Below are 17243 nucleotides of genomic sequence, written 5' to 3'. Positions count from 1 at the left end.
AGACATGGTCAATACTTAGAAAGATCTAAAGGATCCGCTTCACTGCATTTTCATGCAGCATCATTGGAATGTAGTTGTGATTTTTTCCAGTGTTAATGCCTGTGATTTAAGTATGGTTTTCCCATAGCAATAATGTGTGAAATCTGGGATTTGCTTTTTTTGAGTAACCACGGTATTCCCTTCACCCTTAAATGAAACAGACCCCACCCTGAGCTGTCAAAGTACAAACAAAGAAATTCCTGATTTAGGACGCATGCTGTTACGTACCATTACAAAGACACACTTTCCCAAAAACAGTGGATAGAGCAGGGAGATGCAACTGGTTTCACTGGGGAGCAGTCTGGTTCTTGGGATGGTCATGAATTCATAACGGGAAGAGGGGTGGAAATCTCAGAGGCATTCTGAACTTTTACTCTTCATGGAAGTCTAGTTCATAAATTAGGCTTTTTATGAAAAGGTTTTTATTGAAGGGGAAACATCTGTTTATTGAAAGCCTCTAGAATCCACATTTTGACAACTTCAAGCACATTGCTACTTCCAGATTGAGTAACACTCAAAATCACATTTCCTTTTGAAATTGCAAGATTTGCAAAAGAGACTTGTGCCTTCTTTGACCATCCTCAAATGGTGAGTTGAATGCTGGGTAATTGCTGCTGACTCCTTAATCAGATTTAAAATTCTCAGTCATTTCCTAGGTGTTTCTACATACTTTATCTGAGTCGTTGTTACTATACTTTGCTTGCCATCTCTCTTTTTCTAGACATTTTGGCAATTCTAGCATTAAAAACCTTTTATTTGTAATTCAACACAGTTATATTTTAAGTGGCTATCATTTGATATTATAGTGATTTGTTATTTTGACTTTTTATTGCCCAAAGACATTTCAAGGTTTAATTAGATCTTTATGTTTTCATTTATAAAGCCCCTTAATAGCATGCACAAGGTCCTGTGTTCAATCCCCATTACCTCCTCTAAAAATAAGTGAATAAATAAAGCCCCTTAAGACTCTCAAATATAGACATTACTTAAAACTATTCTTTTTTAAAAATTTATTTATAATGGAGCTACTGGGGATTGAACCCAGGACCTGGTGCATGGTAAGCACATACTCTGCCACTGAGCTATACCCTCCCTCCAGAACTATTCTTAAGTGCACTATTTTTCTATCTGTCATGCATATGTTTATGGCTTGAAGAAAAATTAGTAAATCCTTCATAACTTCTAGAACTAGTTTATGAGTTATTATCTTTTGTTGGCATGATTCGATTTTATCAGCTATCTTACGAAAAATGCCAAGAACTGAATTAATTCATTAGCAAGTAGGAAATTCCAAAACAGTGTAAAGATGGGCAGCTTTTTCAGCAGGAAATGGTAATATGTGTCACTTGATTTACATCGTAAATGGGGTTTCACTTACCACTTCCTATTCAAAGAGTAGAAGAACTAGCTTCTTTTTAGTATATCAGGTGTCCTTGCTCATAAGGGCAAATTATGTTTGCAGACCACTTGTTCGTCTGCCTTAAAAAAAAAAAGTCCCCCCCTTTCCAGTGTTTGATTTAACAAAGCTAACGTATTTGGCTGCTAGTGATCATTTTATAGTGTTGTTAAAATGTCTTCTGAATTTACTTTTAGTGTGTTTTTCCTCTTGAACTTTAGACTTCCTAATTTTCAAATAAGAAAACAGTACGTTTTGCATATAAATGAACAAAACAAAGAATAGTAAAATTGATACTTGGTAGAAATACGCTTTTATGAACTTACAGAATGTGTATTTAAAAAAAGAACGATGCCTTGAATGCCTCTCTTTCAATCTAAGTAACATTCTTCACTTTATTTATACTTTTACACATTTTCTCCAAGTCCTTTATTTATTTAGGGAAAAAATATTTTAAAGCTTCAGTCTATGACTCATTTTCTCCCATTTCAGTAATCTGTTTTTCTAATTAGAGATTTTAGCTAATTATCCTGAAGTCAGCTACTCTAAAATTTTATTATTCTCCATGTTTAAAAGTCCACAGAAAAAGCATCAGCAGAATATGGTGTCAACATTTCAAAACTGGCAGGATCCATCTACACTATATCTTCATCATTAATGACAAAAATCTTGAGTAAGAGAATGAATGTAGCATTTCTTTAAAACAGATTTCAATGTTTGAGAAGCTTTTTTTTTTTTTTTCTATTTCTGAACTATCTCTGAAATGTAAATAGACAAACCACACAACTCAGTATTCAGATAGCCTGGAATCACAGATGTTTGTTGTTCCCAAATGTACTTTTGAAACAAAGTACTTTTTTTTTTAATTGTAGAGGCACAGTGTTAAACTTCTGCTTCTTAAAGTGGGTCAAAGGGGATAGATAACTGGTTTTTTTTTTTCTCCCTTGATGTGCGGTGCTGGAATAAACCCAGCACTGGAATCTTCTTGCATTGCTATCATTCATTGAAAGGCTAAATGTCCCAGAAATCTGAATTTTTTTTTTTCATAGCTCTTTGACTTCAGTCAAATTGTTCTTTTAAAAGAACTTGAGTGGAAACCATGTGTCTAAAGCCTCCGTTGAAGGAAGGTCCCCTTCAGCCTGTTTTCTCCAGCCCTGATTTTCCTGGGCCAGGCCACTGACTTCCCCAAGTGACCCGAGATAGTACCCGGGAGGGAAGAGAGAGCAGTGAGTGTTCTAAGCTGTAGCACCCACAGAGCAAAAATGCGTCAAGTCACAGCTTGTGCCAAAGGTCAGGACAGCGGGCTGGCCCCAGAGAGTTCGTTCTGCAGGCCAGGGAACGCTCTTCTTCGTCCTCTTTCCCACACTCCAGCAGTGGCATCCTTTTACCCATCACACACCCAGGCAACCTCTCTACTCTCTTGAAACTGAAGAGGTTATGTTATTGTACCTGTTGGCTGGCTGATTTGACTTCGGTGTGAAGGAATTTTGTCAATCTGTTTGCTAAGTTAAATCGTACCTAACTTGTGGAATGAAAGGAGGCCCGAGACTGCTCAGTCCGAGCTCCCTTTTCCCAGAAGGTCTGTTAACTGTGGGTTTGGGCCAAGTTCAAAGTTCCCTTCCCTTTCATTTGCTGGCAAGCCCTCGCGCAGCTGATTTCTGAGAACTCTCTGATAAGCAGTGCTTTGGGCCCATGCTTAGTCCTTGTCCCTCACTAGAGCCTCACTTCCAGCTCTTGTTCCTCTGGGTCTCCCTGGGCCGTGCAGAGGCCTCAAGTACACTCTTCCCCGAGGTGCTGGGCAGACCCCCTCCCCAGCCTGAGCCTCTTCCCTTCTCCCTTTGGGATGGAAAATCAGAGCTCCTTTGTTCCTCTCTGGAGTGCCACTGCCCACAGTGACCCCACGTGTATTCTTCCCTCCTCCCTGGCCCACATGGAAGCTCCCTTTCCTCCAGGCAGGGAGGGAAATGTCCTTGAACCTCCTGCTTGGAATCTGAGTGGCCAGCACTCCTTGCCACTCCAAGCCCTTCATCTGCCCCCTCACTTTCTGAACTTGATCCAGTCTTTTTTCTTTAATTGGAGTATAGTTAATTTACAGTGTTGTGTTAGTTTGTGGTATATAGCATAGCAATTCATTTATACATATGTATATTCTTTTTCATATTCTTTACCATTATAGGTATTGACTACAGTTCCCTGTGCCATACAGTAGGATCTGGTTTAGAACTTGGCCTGGTCTTGCTATCACCCTGGTCACAAGGGCTCAGTCTGCTGAACTGAGCACCACGACCCTCTGTATGTTGGACAAGTTGCGGAGGGGCTGGTGCCTGCTTTTCCCCGGACTAAGTCTTCTAAGGTGCCTTTCATCTCTAAAATTTGGTTTAATTTTTGTCCTGTCCTGAATCAATGTATACCTCCGTATGTCATTTTTCTAGACAACTAATCACTGTTTATTTTAAAAAATTGTGATCAGTTTCAGGCATACAAAAGTCTACCCAATATAAAACACTCCCACATCCATGTACCACCACTCACTTTTATAAAGAATAAATTATGGGGGAGGGTGTAGCTCAGTGGTAGAGTGCATGCTTAGCATACATGAGGTCCTGGGTTCAATCCCTAGTACCTCTGTTAAAATTAAAAACCAAAAAACAAAAAACAAATAAATAAACCTGATTATCTACCCCCCCAAAAAAGAATAAATTATAAGTAGAGTTGAAGTACCTATGAGCCCCTCCCTAACCCCTCCTCTTCCATTTCTCTTCAGCTCTCCTGGTTTTGTTGATAATCATTCTTGTGCTTTTTTTATACTTTAGTTACACGCGGATGGATGTGCAAATGATACACTGTTGTTTTCAGTACTGTTGACATTTTACAGAAGTGGTTTGACTCTGTGTACATTTCTGCACGTGCTGTTTTCACTTGGCGTTGTTTTGAGGTTCACTCACGTTGACATGCGGAGCTCTTGTTCGCTGCTCCCTGGCGTTTCCTTGTTTACAAGGCATCCCCCTGCTGGTGGACGTTTCCGTTGTTGCTGGGGTTTCGCCATGACCCGTAAGGAGAAGGCCTCCTCAGAGAGACAAGGATGTACCACTGCAGGTCTCTTTGGGAAGGCCTGATCTTTAAATGCCAAGATTTGATTTTAACGCCGTTTCGAATCAGCCTTTGTGAATCTGGGTAAGGTGCCGTGTCGTGTCATCCTGGGCCTCACTGATCTTGGGCAGAGGGAGGGCTGGACTCAAGGGACTAAAGCTACTTTCCAGGCCTCAAATTCTATGATTCCTTCCATACTTGCTTCCCTGTCTCCTTATGGTGCATAATACGTGTCAGTTACAAGCAGCTGTTTGGCATGAGAATCAGTTCGGAAAAAATAAAAATGTGTTAGTGAGTGTGTGAGCGTGTGTGTGCGTTTGTGTTTCTGAATGTATTCAAATTCAGAATGAAAGTGGCTTGAGCCCCTTGGGAATGTTTTTTTTACAATTTGGTTTCCTATTTTATTGACCTGATAAATATTAATGACACACTGGCCTGCTGTAAAGCCATCCAAAAATTAATGTCAGGGCACAGTCAAGCCCCGTGGAAGCAGTGATGGAGTCTTATCTCCTGAACGTAGATGCTGGCTGTGCTGCCGGCCACACAGGCTGCACGCAGCCTGGCTGCTCGTGAAGAGGGTGAGTCAGGGTCGTCATTTTGAACATGAATTATTGTATTATGTCCTGCCCAAAAATGAGGTTTTCTAAACGGCATTGAAATACAGAGGGCGGTTGGACTCTAAATGTAAATACCCTTCAGAAGTGATGTTTTTTGAGATTATATAGTCCTTTCACATGGGGAAGAAAAGAAAGTTGCTCCCTAACTTCCAGGATGAGCTGTGGTTCTTGCTGCTGTCATGACGACAGCCCCTCCTTTGCATTCTCACATCATGTGGGGCTAGAGCACAGGCCAGGTCTTCAGAACTGTGGGCTCTGGGCTCAGGGACCCTCCTAAGCAGTGAGACTCGTGGGCTAGTCCAGAGATGCTGGGGCAGCTACTTGGCTTGCTCGCCACCCTTTTTTTCCTCCCTTCACGTTTTCTTGTTTGTGGCTGAACACTAGGCAAAATTACCTTCAGAGAAGTACTATAGTTATCATGAGATTTAATAACATCCCTCCAGGGTAGTAGTGATAGCTATTATGATTTGTCTGTTTCGTGTAGCTATGAATATAAAATTTATTAAATAGACTTGTATTAATTCTAACAGATATTATGATTGATTCAACAGATTTCCCCCTTTTTCCTATTTTTAGCAGCCCTGTGCATCAGGGGGAGTGGCCCAGCTCCAGGGATGGGCCTTGATTGATCTAAATTTAGGGATGGGTTTAGATTAATCCAATCTTGGTCACTGCCCAGGGCAGTGATTAGTTCAGGAGCTCAGCCTTGGCTCCCGGAACATGACATTCCCATGGTTATAAATCCAGAAATGAGACATGAAGGAAAGGTCGCTGGAGGCTTTGGGGAAATGTTTCCTCACATTCAAGAGTGAGGCACAGGAAGATGATAGCTTTTCTTCTCAGTATTGCTGTTGTGGTCAGGAACTGCTATCAGTCAGAGGATGAAATTGACACTCCCGTGAGGGCAGAGCCAACGGAGGTACAGAGAAAGGAGCCGGAACTACTGACTGAGCCATCCCCGAACCCCAGCTCACCACTGGGCTTGTCATATGAGTCAACAAATTACCTGAAGCTAGTTTGATTTGGGGTTTCTATTATTTGCAGCAGAAAACATCCTAATCAGTATAATTATATTATTATCCTTATGACTGGTTATTCTTTTAATCCTGGAGTAGACTCTTTTCTTCAAATTTGTTTTTGGTTTTTTTGTGGGGGGAGGTTTATGTATTTGTTTTTAGAGGAGGTGCTGGGGATTGAACCCAGGACCTCCTGAGTGCTAGGCACACACTCTACCACTTGAGCTATACCCTCCCCACCTCCCTGTCTTTTCTTTGAATTTTAAAGTGAGTGTAAATGCACTATATATTCTACTGATGTTATTGTCAACACTAATTATAATGTAGAGGTTTTCATTTCTTACTGTAATAAGATTTCACTGCATCCTTACTCACTATAGTCTGCTAAGAAATCTCTGAACATCCAAGGTTTTCTTAGCTCTCTCCGCACTTAGTAGAATTTAACCTTTACTTAATTGCATAAGGGTATTAAGCCTTTCGTTTAGTATCTACTGTATCTGTGTTTCTGTGTGCAGCCTAATTGGCAAAGAAAGGCTAGAGCCCTTGCTCATGTGAGAGCAATTCAGAGCAATATGTTAATAAACCCAGACACGCAGGATTGAATTACCGTGGGAAAACCCTGCCTTGAGGTGGGGATGGATAAGGCTGAGCAAAGAGCCAAGAAGGGAAGGAGGGCCGGGACCGCATGGGGTAGAGGGGCATCAGAGAAGGCTGCCCAGTGAGGTGGCCATGCACACGCAGAGGGCGGAGGTGTGGGGCCCCCGAGAGACACAGAGGCCGAGGCTGCAGAGAGAAGCTGTGAGGATTGCAGTGTGGGAAGAGCGCACATCAGTGGGGAAAGGGTGACTGCCTGGCTGAGGATGTTGGATCCGTGGCTTCTTAAATAGTGGGGTGGTGTTGTTACCACAGGGATTATTGTAAATTACTCTCACGGTGGCCGCAGGGGAATCAGGCCAGGGAGAGATGCTGGCACAGCATCCTGGGAAGATACTTCCATCATCCCTGAGTGACCTGACAAGAGCTGCGGGGCGACAGAATCTGAATGTGCAATATCTTAAATTTATATGGAAGTTCAGAGTTCCCACAGCACAGCACAGCACAGCACATTACCTAACTTATCTAGTTAGATCCTCTCAGCCTTTTTAATGGATGCGAATCCAGAGATTCAGAGCTGGTGAGCAACCTCCTGAAAGTTGTTAATGACAGAACCCAACCTACAGTCTAAGTCTTTTGACCTCCAGGTCCAGTGCTTTTCAATAATAGCATAAATGACATTTCCCATTATTAGTGAAATTCAGGTTGTGCTAATTTGACTCTGCTCTCTAGTGTTTGTCTGTCAACCTTCTCCTCGCAGCAGCTTCAGCCAAAGCTAAATACCAGTTCCCAACTCTTATAAAACAGTGAAAACCTCTGAATGGTGCAAAGGCAGTTAAGTATCCCAGAAAATGGTAGAACCTTCTCAGATAACAGAAAGAGAATCCTTCTAACAAACACAGAAAACAAAAGGCTAGGTCAGTAGAAAGCTTCCTCAGTGTTTCAAATGAATGGAGAGTAACTGAGACTTTAAGGGAGCCTCAAGATGGCTTTGTTGAATGAAGGTGGAGAAGCCACCCATGATGCCCATCCCTAAAAGAACAGGGAGTTACCATCTTAACAACACAGAGTAAGGAAAAGTATTCACTTGACGGGCGTTTTGATAGGCATCATCTTTTATTTAAAATGTGAATGAACTATTAAAAGATGGAATGTTGGATGACTTTAGTCTTCCAATTAAGAAATTTCTTTTCCGGATACACAGTAGGTATTTTGAAAGTCATGAATTTTTCTTCTTTTTTTATTGTGGCAAAAAAAAAAGATACACAAAATAAAGTTTACCACTGTAACCATTTTTTTTTCAGTGTGCAGCTCAGTAGTGTTAAGTGAATTCACGTTGTTGTGAAACAGATCTCCAGAACTTTTTCATCTTGCAGATCTGAAACTATACCCAGTAATCACAGCTCCCGTTTTCCTACCTCCAGCCCCTCATAACCACCATTCTATTTTCTGTTTCTATGAGTTTGGAAAATTATGGATTTTTTTTCAAATGTTAATATCAGGAAACATTTATTATTGTCTACCAGCTGTTGGGCATTGTTCTTGTGAGGGGGCCAAAATAAAGGGATAAAGGCTAGAGGAGAACCTCTAGAGGGTCTTTGCTGCACTGGATTTGGAAATATGTAAAAAAAATAAATCATTGAATCACTTTACTGTACAGCAAAAACTAACAACATTGTAAGTCCGCTGTACTTTAACATTTAAAAAATTAGATCTTACAAATCAAAATAAAAAAAAAGAAAGAAACCACAATAAAAATCAATGTGTATGTTGTCTTAAATGAATGATGGCCACAGTAAGCTCTCTGTGATGCGAACAGTAATATTCATGCTGTGTTGCTAAATTTTGCATCAGCAACCGCAGATCCCACCATACTGAGGTAACTTAGAGGAGGAAATGTGAGCCAGATAACCTGGGGATTTGGGGTATCAGATGGTATTTCTTAACGTTACCTGGTTATTAGTGAGGGCAAAGAATGAGAAGCTATTCTGCTAGATTAGCTTGGGTGTGATGTCTGTTCTAAGATTCACAAGAGTACCTAAGAAGATTCCCTGAAGACTATGTTCAATATCTTGTAGTAACCTTTAATGAAAAAGAATATGAAAACAAATATATGTATGTGTATGCATGACTGGGGCATTGTGCTGTACACTAGAAATTGACACGTTGTAACTGACTGAACTTCAATTTAAAAAAAAAAAAAGAAAAAAGAAGAAGGTTCCTTGGAGGAAGAGTGCCCTGCAGAGAAGAAGGGAGAAATCCACCTTCTGTGAAGCTGGATCTGGCAAGCAACCTTTTAGGGTGTTCTCAGTGTTAATTTGTAGAAATATTATAGTAACATAGCCGTTGAAGGCTCTTCTCCCCCCAAATAATAACAGTTAATGTTTAAGTCACTTCGGAGGATACATAATTGACATGTTTTCTTGAAATGTCTTGGAAACCACTTTAAGGGCTTCTATAGAGAATGCAAAAGAATAGAAAAGTCTGAAACAAAGCTGAGTCGCCAGGTGATGAGGATTTAGCAAATTGTAGCTGAGCTGTATCCGCTCACTGGTGCCTTCAGAAAGAGTAGCAGCCTGTTCCTGATAAATGACAGAGCGAGCTGCTGTTTCTCAGGGACTTCGTGGTTCTTTGTAGCTCAAATCGCTGAGTAAGTTTTGAGCTACCATAGTGGGGATGTTAGGTGAGGGAGGGGGTGAAGTTTTGAGTGCCGGAGCTGCAAATGACTTTCCCATGCTACTGGTTGAGGGCTGAACTTTGGCTCCTGGTTAGAATCACCTGGGGAACTTTTAAAGTAACTAGAGCACAGATCCCACCCTTGGCCAATTAAATCAGAATCTCAGAATCTGGCGAAGGAAGCAGGCCTAGTCATGAGTTTTGTTTGTTTTTTAAGTTTTCCACGTAATCCTAAAGTGTAGCCAAGGTTAAAAATTAACATTTTGGCTATTTCAGCTCTAGCCAGTAAGATGCGGGGAACACTTATCAAAATGTTTGTAAAATACTTGCTAACTGTATAAAATAAATATACAGGCTTTCTCATCCCTGCCCCTACATAGGTGGGTTTCTTTTTCCTTTTCTTAGCCAGTTGCAGATTCTAAAGAAACAGTTGGAAGGAAGTGGAGGTCTCACAGCCTTCTTTAGGGAAGGATGGGGGCACGAGGGTCGTGTTGGAAGCTTTGTTTGTATGTATTTCAGGAAGTAGAAAATATGGCATGTTCTCAGTTTCCCTAAATTATGTAACTTTGAAGGATGTGATCTATTTATGTCAAAATAATGAGGCATATAATACGTTGCATTTAACATGGGTGGGAATTCGTTGCAGAGTAATTAGCATTCCTTTCTTCAGCCTGTATTCAGTGGAAACATACCATTCACAACCTCTCTGTGTCCACATTTTCCAGTGCGTTGGAGAGCTTTTTTCAATAGAAATCTTTGTCCTTTTCCTAATAAGACTTGGATTATACTGGAAGAAAGTTAACATGTCTGTCTTTCTTTTCCTGGCAGGAATTGATTTTAAAATCAGAACGATAGAACTGGATGGAAAGAAAATTAAGCTTCAAATATGGTAAGTAAAAATACACATATGTACGCAATGTTTCTACTTTCATCAGGAATTGAAAGTGCGAATTAAAATGTGAATTGTGATAAGTTAGGGGTATCCTGTGGTGGCTAAAACACCTTTTCTTTATCAGAACCAAGGAGAAATGGGTAAGTATTCAGAGATCTCTCCACCAAGAGTGAGATGGTGAGGAAGATACACTAACTCTGACAGCCAGGAGAGATCTGAGAACTCATTCTTCCAAAATGCTAATTTTATTGGGGAGGAAACTCAACTCTAAAGCGTGTCAGTTACTTTTTCATTGTAGTTGTTGCAGCTGTGAGATCAAGTAAGACAAAGTAGTCAAGTGGTAGGAACCCGAACAAAGGGCAGATCCAGGTTCCGGTCTCTGACTCGAGGACTTGGGGCCCCTCGCTTCCCTTCTTAGGGCCTACTTGTCCTCGTTTGTAAATGGATTGGTCAGACTGATGACATCTGAGTTCCCTTCCGGCTCTGATATTTTATCATTTATTTGCATATTTCCTCTCCTTAAATAAAAAAATGAGAAGCACCGCCCTGGGGAATAAGGGAGGAGAATGTCATGCCTCTCTTCTCTCACCTTGTAATATGCACGGCAAAGCTCTCCTCATGATCACCCAACTCTGACTGGTTAGTTTCTGAAGAATCTGTCAAACTGCAGTGAGTAAATATGGTTCCTCCAGATTGCCTGGTTGAATATTTTTGGCTTGAACTCAAACTCTTCTTGTTTTTTTTTAAGCCTGATTAAATTTCTTTCAGTATAAGGCCTTCCACGGAGCCACACAAATGTGGAGTCTTGAGGAAAGTTTTTGATGATGGTTTTGATTACTGATCTAATGTGTGACCATGACAGCAGGAAACAAAGCTTAGAAATTTAGAGCGTCATAGACTAGGAAGGAAGCAGGGCAAAAATAGTAAAGTCGTAAGATACATGCCAGCTTGTTCCTGAGGCTGTTTTTCTCCTTTGAATTTCAGAACCAGGGTAGAACTAGACCATCGTATTGAAATCCACCAGCCCTCCTTCTGTAGAGGTGGAAGCTGGACTTAGAGTGGTTAAATCCATCTGAGAGCGTGTGTCTGGGTTAGTGATGGAGCGTTGAGCCAGCTTCATGGATTAGCCTCGTGTAGAGGTTCCCATACACTGCAGGGGAAAACTCTGTGAAGGTCACCACACACTGCCCTTTTCATCTGTTGGTATTTTGTAAGAAGTCAAGTATTTTAAAGATAAAAAGAAAATTTTATTAAGGGGGAGGCAAAAAGAATCTCTGACTCTGTGCTGTACAGCCCTGATCATAGCAGTGAGGAGAGTTTCTCTGTGGGTGATCAGCTAATTAGAATGCCGTAGCACAATTTATCAGCACTCTCAGTAGCAAAATAGTCTCTGTTCAGTCTTCATGGCCTACATTTAGGAGATTTCTCCTCCATCCTCTTTGCAGAGCTGGTTCTAAATCATATAGGGTGTTAGAACCAGAATACAGTTAGTCTGCTCAAAGGTGCTGGCTTCTGCTTTCCTGAGGATTTGTTTGCTGAGTACCAAACGAGTGCCTGTGTTTCTAATCCTGATCAGTGAGAGGATGGTAGGATAAGATGACGGTAGTATGCGGCCTGGCCCTGCACTGAACAGCTGAGACCCAGGTTCCCTGAGTCTCATTCAAGGGTGTGAGCTGTTTAGGGGCAGAGCTGGTACCCCAGCTCCCCCCTACCCCCCGAGTCTATTTCCTCTTCTGCAGAACAAGGATGACAGTAATAGCACCCCAGTGTGGTGGGCATCACGTGAGCACCATGTGAACGTATCTTGTAAGGTGTACATAAATGTTAAGGTATTTATTAATGTTTTTAATTGATTATATTTCCCTTGGGCCTTCATCTCATTTGGGTTTGGTATGCATTAGGTTTCTAGTATATTTCCACAAATGCCTCTTTTTTTAGAAGTGATCAAATCATACAGTTTAGTTTTGTCTTAGCAGCACAGAGGGTGAAATTAGTCCTTGTGGTACGTGGCAAAGGTAGGAGTATTGATCTTCCCAGATATCGAGGAAATGTGACTTCCTTTATAGGGATGGCTTCGGCAAATGTAATTTGAAATGTTTGCCTTTTTCACAGTGGATTTTAATGATAGGCCATCAACTAAAGGGCAAGAATGGATGCATGTGTATGTAATTTGGGGGGTGTTGTTCATATTTTGAAGTCTTTGGAAACGTTATCAATGACTGTATGTTGACCTCCAGGTCCTCATTTAATCACGGGCCCTGTAGCTGGAAAAGCCCTTGAGGAGATCCATTCTAGTGCGCTCGGCTGAGCAGAATTTACACAGTAGTAAGTCCAGCCTGACTGCTTGCTTTGTACAGAAATCAGACTTTCAGTCAAGAGAGCAAAGTGCCTCAATCGTCAGGCATTTGTCAAGAGGAGCAGAGCTACCTGTAGGAGTCCAGAATTTAGAACCGTTCCCTGTTCTCTCCCACGTGTGCTTGATGTATGTAACACGCCAGCTCCTAGCAGGGCTGTGCAATTTCCCGTTGCTGCTTTTATCGTCAAGATCCAAGTTTTTCACCCAAGCCATTGTGCGCTCCTGACAGGCTCCCGCGGCCACGCCACCCCCGGCTCACAGACGCACGACAGGCTCCCTTTGTGTCTCGCTCCCTTTCGTCCTGAAGCCGCTGCATCTGAGAGCAGACCACACTCATGTCTCCCACAGCTCAGAGCCTCTCCTCAGTGCTACTGGGGATGACTTCTAAAACCACTCTTCCTTTGTTTCAAATTTTAGGGACACAGCGGGTCAGGAGAGATTTCGAACCATCACGACAGCCTACTACAGAGGAGCCATGGTGAGTGTGTGCTAGGGTTTTGTGAAAGTAAAACATGAATATTCAGTCGTCAAGGTTGTAGGATTCAAGCTGGAGTCTAGTACATTGGAGAAAATAGACCCCTTTTTTGATGTGGAAACAAAACATTTAAAGGGATTTTTATGTTTTGTGTTTAGCAGCTGGATACTTCCTGATATTAATCATGGAATTAGCCTGTAGGTGTTTGAGATCTCTGATCTAAACACTCTGAGTGGTCGTGCAGTTCTGTGCCCTTCCCTTTTATTAACACCTTTGCCAGATCTTAGCAAGCCACGATCTCTGTGACCGAATGTTTGTTTCTTGCACCCTCTCCCCATTCAGCCTGCCACCCCCATCCCTTGTCCCTCGCCAGGTCCACAGCATCCACTCCTCTTGGCCCCTCTCTCTGGAGTCTCTGCCACAGCATTCTGCCAGCTGGCCAGGAAGTGGCCGAATGATCTGCGACTCTTAGAGGCTTAGGGTCTGGTGAATCTTGGCTTTTGGGCCTTCTTTGCTACATCCTAGCCTTATTTTTGTTATCATAACCTCATCGCTTGGCTGTGTTCCATCCTAAGATGCTTCATGTCTACAACCCAGTTACACCGCTTGTTGGCTCGGGCAGATGCTGTGTGGTGGTGCGAGCAGAGTGGTGAGTAAGGCAGCTTAGAAGCTGAGCCCCGCTGAACCAAGCCTAGAACGTCAGGCCCAGAACGGGGCTTTATCTCTGGTTTTTAGGCCTAAGCCAAGTATAACTTGGAGCTTTGAATTACGATGAAACCCCATATGCTCAGAGAGTCTTGGAAGGTTGAACAGTTGAGATCTTGTACCCACCCTGGTAGACTGTGGGGTACCAGCTGCCATCACACCCAGCTCATTGCTTGAAAGACTGTTGTGGTCCTGAGGGTGGAGTGGGGGTGACAGAGCTGTCCCTTTGCCTTGGGGACTGTGAAATCTGAATCCGCACATCCCTTCCTTGTCATGCCACTCTCCTTTCCTCCTTCACTGCCACACACCGCCATTATTTGAGTGCCAGTAACTCATCCCCCCACAAAGGTTGGGGATTCCTTTTTAGAGCTCTGTCACCTTGGCACTGTATACCGCTAAGCATCTTATATATGTGTGTGTGTTCTCCACTCTCCACCCTGTAATATGTTTAAGATTGTGAAACATCATCATTTTAAGAAGGATGGTTGTCAGCTACTCTCTGTTGTGCTTAGATTGGAATCAAAGGAACGGGACTTCACTTGTGTGCCTGGAAGAAGTTTGTTTGTTCGTTGTTTGTTTCCCCCAGAAAGGATTGATAAATAAGCACATCTTAACAGGGATGGTTTGTAATAGTTTACAGGTCATTTTGATTAGAGGCGTCTTACAAACCTTTACACTGACCGCTTTTTCATTTTGTAGGGGAGATGTATCGATACCACTTGCAAGTAGAGAGTGGGCAAGAACACTTAGAATGTGGAGCAAAAGTTTCCCTTGGCTACTTAGCTCCAGTTCATGGTGTAAGGAAAGAGGTCCCTGAAGTGTGTTCTCTGATTTAGATCTGAGGATTGCCTGTCTTCTTCATTTGTCTGCTCCTCGCCTTTTTTCACATCACTTCAACAGCTAGAAGCCGTTGCCAGTCCTCCCCATTTCGAAGGGAGGGGCTTTTGTCTCTTCTGTGATGCCAGAGCCTTACACATAGTAGATGCTCAGCGAACACTTGCTGAAGGGATGAGTCACTGGAAAAGTTCAGACCTAGAAACAGCCTTAGATACATCTTCGGGGAATCCTGCTCTACTTGAGTCATGGGTCCCACATGTCGTCTGTTCCAGTGGGATGTGCGGCCATCATGGTCTCACTGGGACGAGTTCTCGTCTCAGCAGGTGGTGGTCCTGGCGGGTTCAGTTTGGTTGGCTCACGTCGGCAGCACTTTGGTAAGCACTGTACTGGGTCTGCCACCGTGACAGAGTCCTTTGGTCTATTTTAAACCATTCAGCGACATCCTTAGGCATAGCAGTAACCCTGATGAACCATCAGGCTGTGGGGGGAGAAGGGACCATAACATTGCATTATCAACATTTCTCCTAGACCAGTGCTGCCTTGTGAACCGTAAGGAGGCTGTGGTTGTTATAGGTGTGGATACTAGATACAAAAAGTTCTTAACTGTGACACCTGATTTGTATTTCAGATGGATTCATAATATCAGTTAGCTTACAAACATAGGAGACAGTCGACGGTTTTCTGCTGTTGAAACCAAAGATATAAATTCATAATAGCTGCCAATTATTGAGTCCAAACTGTGTCCTGAGTTCTGGGTTAAGTACTTTACAAACAGTTCAGTAGATCCTGAAAACTCCAGTGTGGAAGATGTGTGGTCCTCATTTTCCAAATGAGGAAATGCAGACTGAGAGGGGTGAAATAACGTCTTCAGGATCTCCGAGCTGGCTTGTGATGGAGCCCAGGCTCGATGCCTCTGACTCCGGAGTCTGTGCCCTTGACCGCTACGCTGTGTTCACACTTCCTGTGCTAACCACCCAGAGTGCTACTTGAGAGACAGACAGCAGTAGAGATCAAGGTTGTCCACACAGCCCAAATGGTAGTCGAGCGAAGGCAGTTTGTTGGTTAATTTTAATGCTGTAGGCAGCTAAACACTTTGAATCAGAAATTGTTCAGGCTGCATTTTGAGGTTTCTTTTCATTGTGGTAAAATATATGGAACACAACATTTACCATTTAAATATATAGTTCTCCACTTTCATTTTTTTTTTAGTTACCTTCATAATTGTAAAAATCTTCTTTACAGTGTAGCCAAAGTTAAACATTTGCATTTGAGGCTAGGAGGAGGGAGACAGAGAAGAATACTGTTTGTCACTTAAATTTAAATAAGAACATATATTTTTCTGGGTGTCAGAAGGTTACCTGTAATATAGAAAGCTTTGAGGAATACCACGAAATCACCCAAAATCCCACCACCATAAGAGTTGGCTTCTGTTAACATTCTGCTATGCTTCTTGGATTCTTTTATCTGTGTGTACATGTGTGTTTTATATGATTTATGTTTATGTACATTTATATTTTATATTTATTTACAAAGTTGGAAGCAAGACCCTGAAGGACTTTGCCTACCATTTAAGGAATTTTCATTGAATTATAAGTACCATGGAGAGATACTAAAGGGTTTTAAGCAATGAGGAGGTAACTCTGCTGCCCTTAAGGATAGTGGATTAGAGAGGTGGAGGTTAAGATTGAAAGCAGGGAGACCAGTTAAAGACTGTGACAGGAATCCAGGTAAAGGCTAATGGGTGAGATATGAATAAGGCCATGCGGAAGCGGGTAGCGGGTTAGGGGTATCAGATTGTGGCAATGTTGAGGTGGTTGGGTCTGTGGGACTTGGTGACTGACTGGCGATGGTGGAGATGACTCTCAGCAGTCTGCTTGAGCTGGCTGGCAGGGTTGCATTGCCTTTCCTCAACAAGGAGGAAGAGAGGATTTGGAAGGGACGAAGACATCCTCAGATTTCACTTAGTTGAGTTTTCGGTGACCACAGGAGACATCAGGGAGGCAATGTCCAGGCAGTGGTCTCCAAGGCGCATCTGACCCGGCTAGCTCTTCGGCCTCACCTGGTGCCCCTCTCCAGCTGGATATGGGGACTCTTGCCAAGCTGACATGCTTTGACTCAGTCTAGTGGGTTCTGGGCCTTCCTGGTTAGCAAGATTTTTATCCCATTTCTGCTGTGTCCCAGGCACTAAGGGCTTCCCTTCTTCATCCCAGCCCCTACCCCCTTGCCCATTTCATTTGCTCAGTCCTCAGGCCTTGGCTTTAATGTCATTTTCTCCGGGAACCCTTCCCTGATCACCCAGCCCCTCAGCCAGATCAGGTTACTGTCTTTACTCAGAGCTCCTTGTGCGTCTTCATCGCAGTCATCAAAATTATAATTAATTGTATTACTATTGATTCATTGTTTTCTTTGCTAGCTATCCGTGAGAGGAAGGGGCCTTGTCTATCTTACTGCTGGTCGCATTTAGTGTCAGGCACATAATAGGTGCTCAGTAAATATTTGTTGCATGAATGGACACATGGGTGGATCTCACACTTAATACAGAAGTATGGC

General features: G+C 42.6%; 1 protein-coding gene and 1 non-coding gene across 4 annotated transcripts in view; one reads left to right on the top strand and one right to left on the bottom strand.

Moving 5' to 3' along the window:
* The window catches only part of RAB8B (RAB8B, member RAS oncogene family), a 90635-nt gene that overhangs the window by 62865 nt on the left and 10527 nt on the right, over positions 1 to 17243 (top strand). For all 3 annotated transcript variants that reach the window (XM_032481002.1, XM_032481001.1, XM_032481003.1), the window contains 2 exons: positions 10257 to 10317; positions 13094 to 13154. In XM_032481002.1, the coding sequence (XP_032336893.1) occupies positions 10257 to 10317; positions 13094 to 13154 (122 nt within the window). The remainder of the gene's footprint in view (positions 1 to 10256; positions 10318 to 13093; positions 13155 to 17243) is intronic.
* Positions 1060 to 1131, bottom strand: TRNAG-ACC. The gene has a single exon. It is a non-coding gene; the product is annotated as a tRNA-Gly (tRNA).

The sequence above is a fragment of the Camelus ferus genome, chromosome 6 (genome assembly GCF_009834535.1).
Source record: "Camelus ferus isolate YT-003-E chromosome 6, BCGSAC_Cfer_1.0, whole genome shotgun sequence".
In the NCBI taxonomy this organism is placed as follows: Eukaryota; Metazoa; Chordata; class Mammalia; order Artiodactyla; family Camelidae; genus Camelus; species Camelus ferus.
Note: the sequence above shows the minus strand (reverse complement) of the source record. Positions and strands in the feature narration are given on the sequence as shown.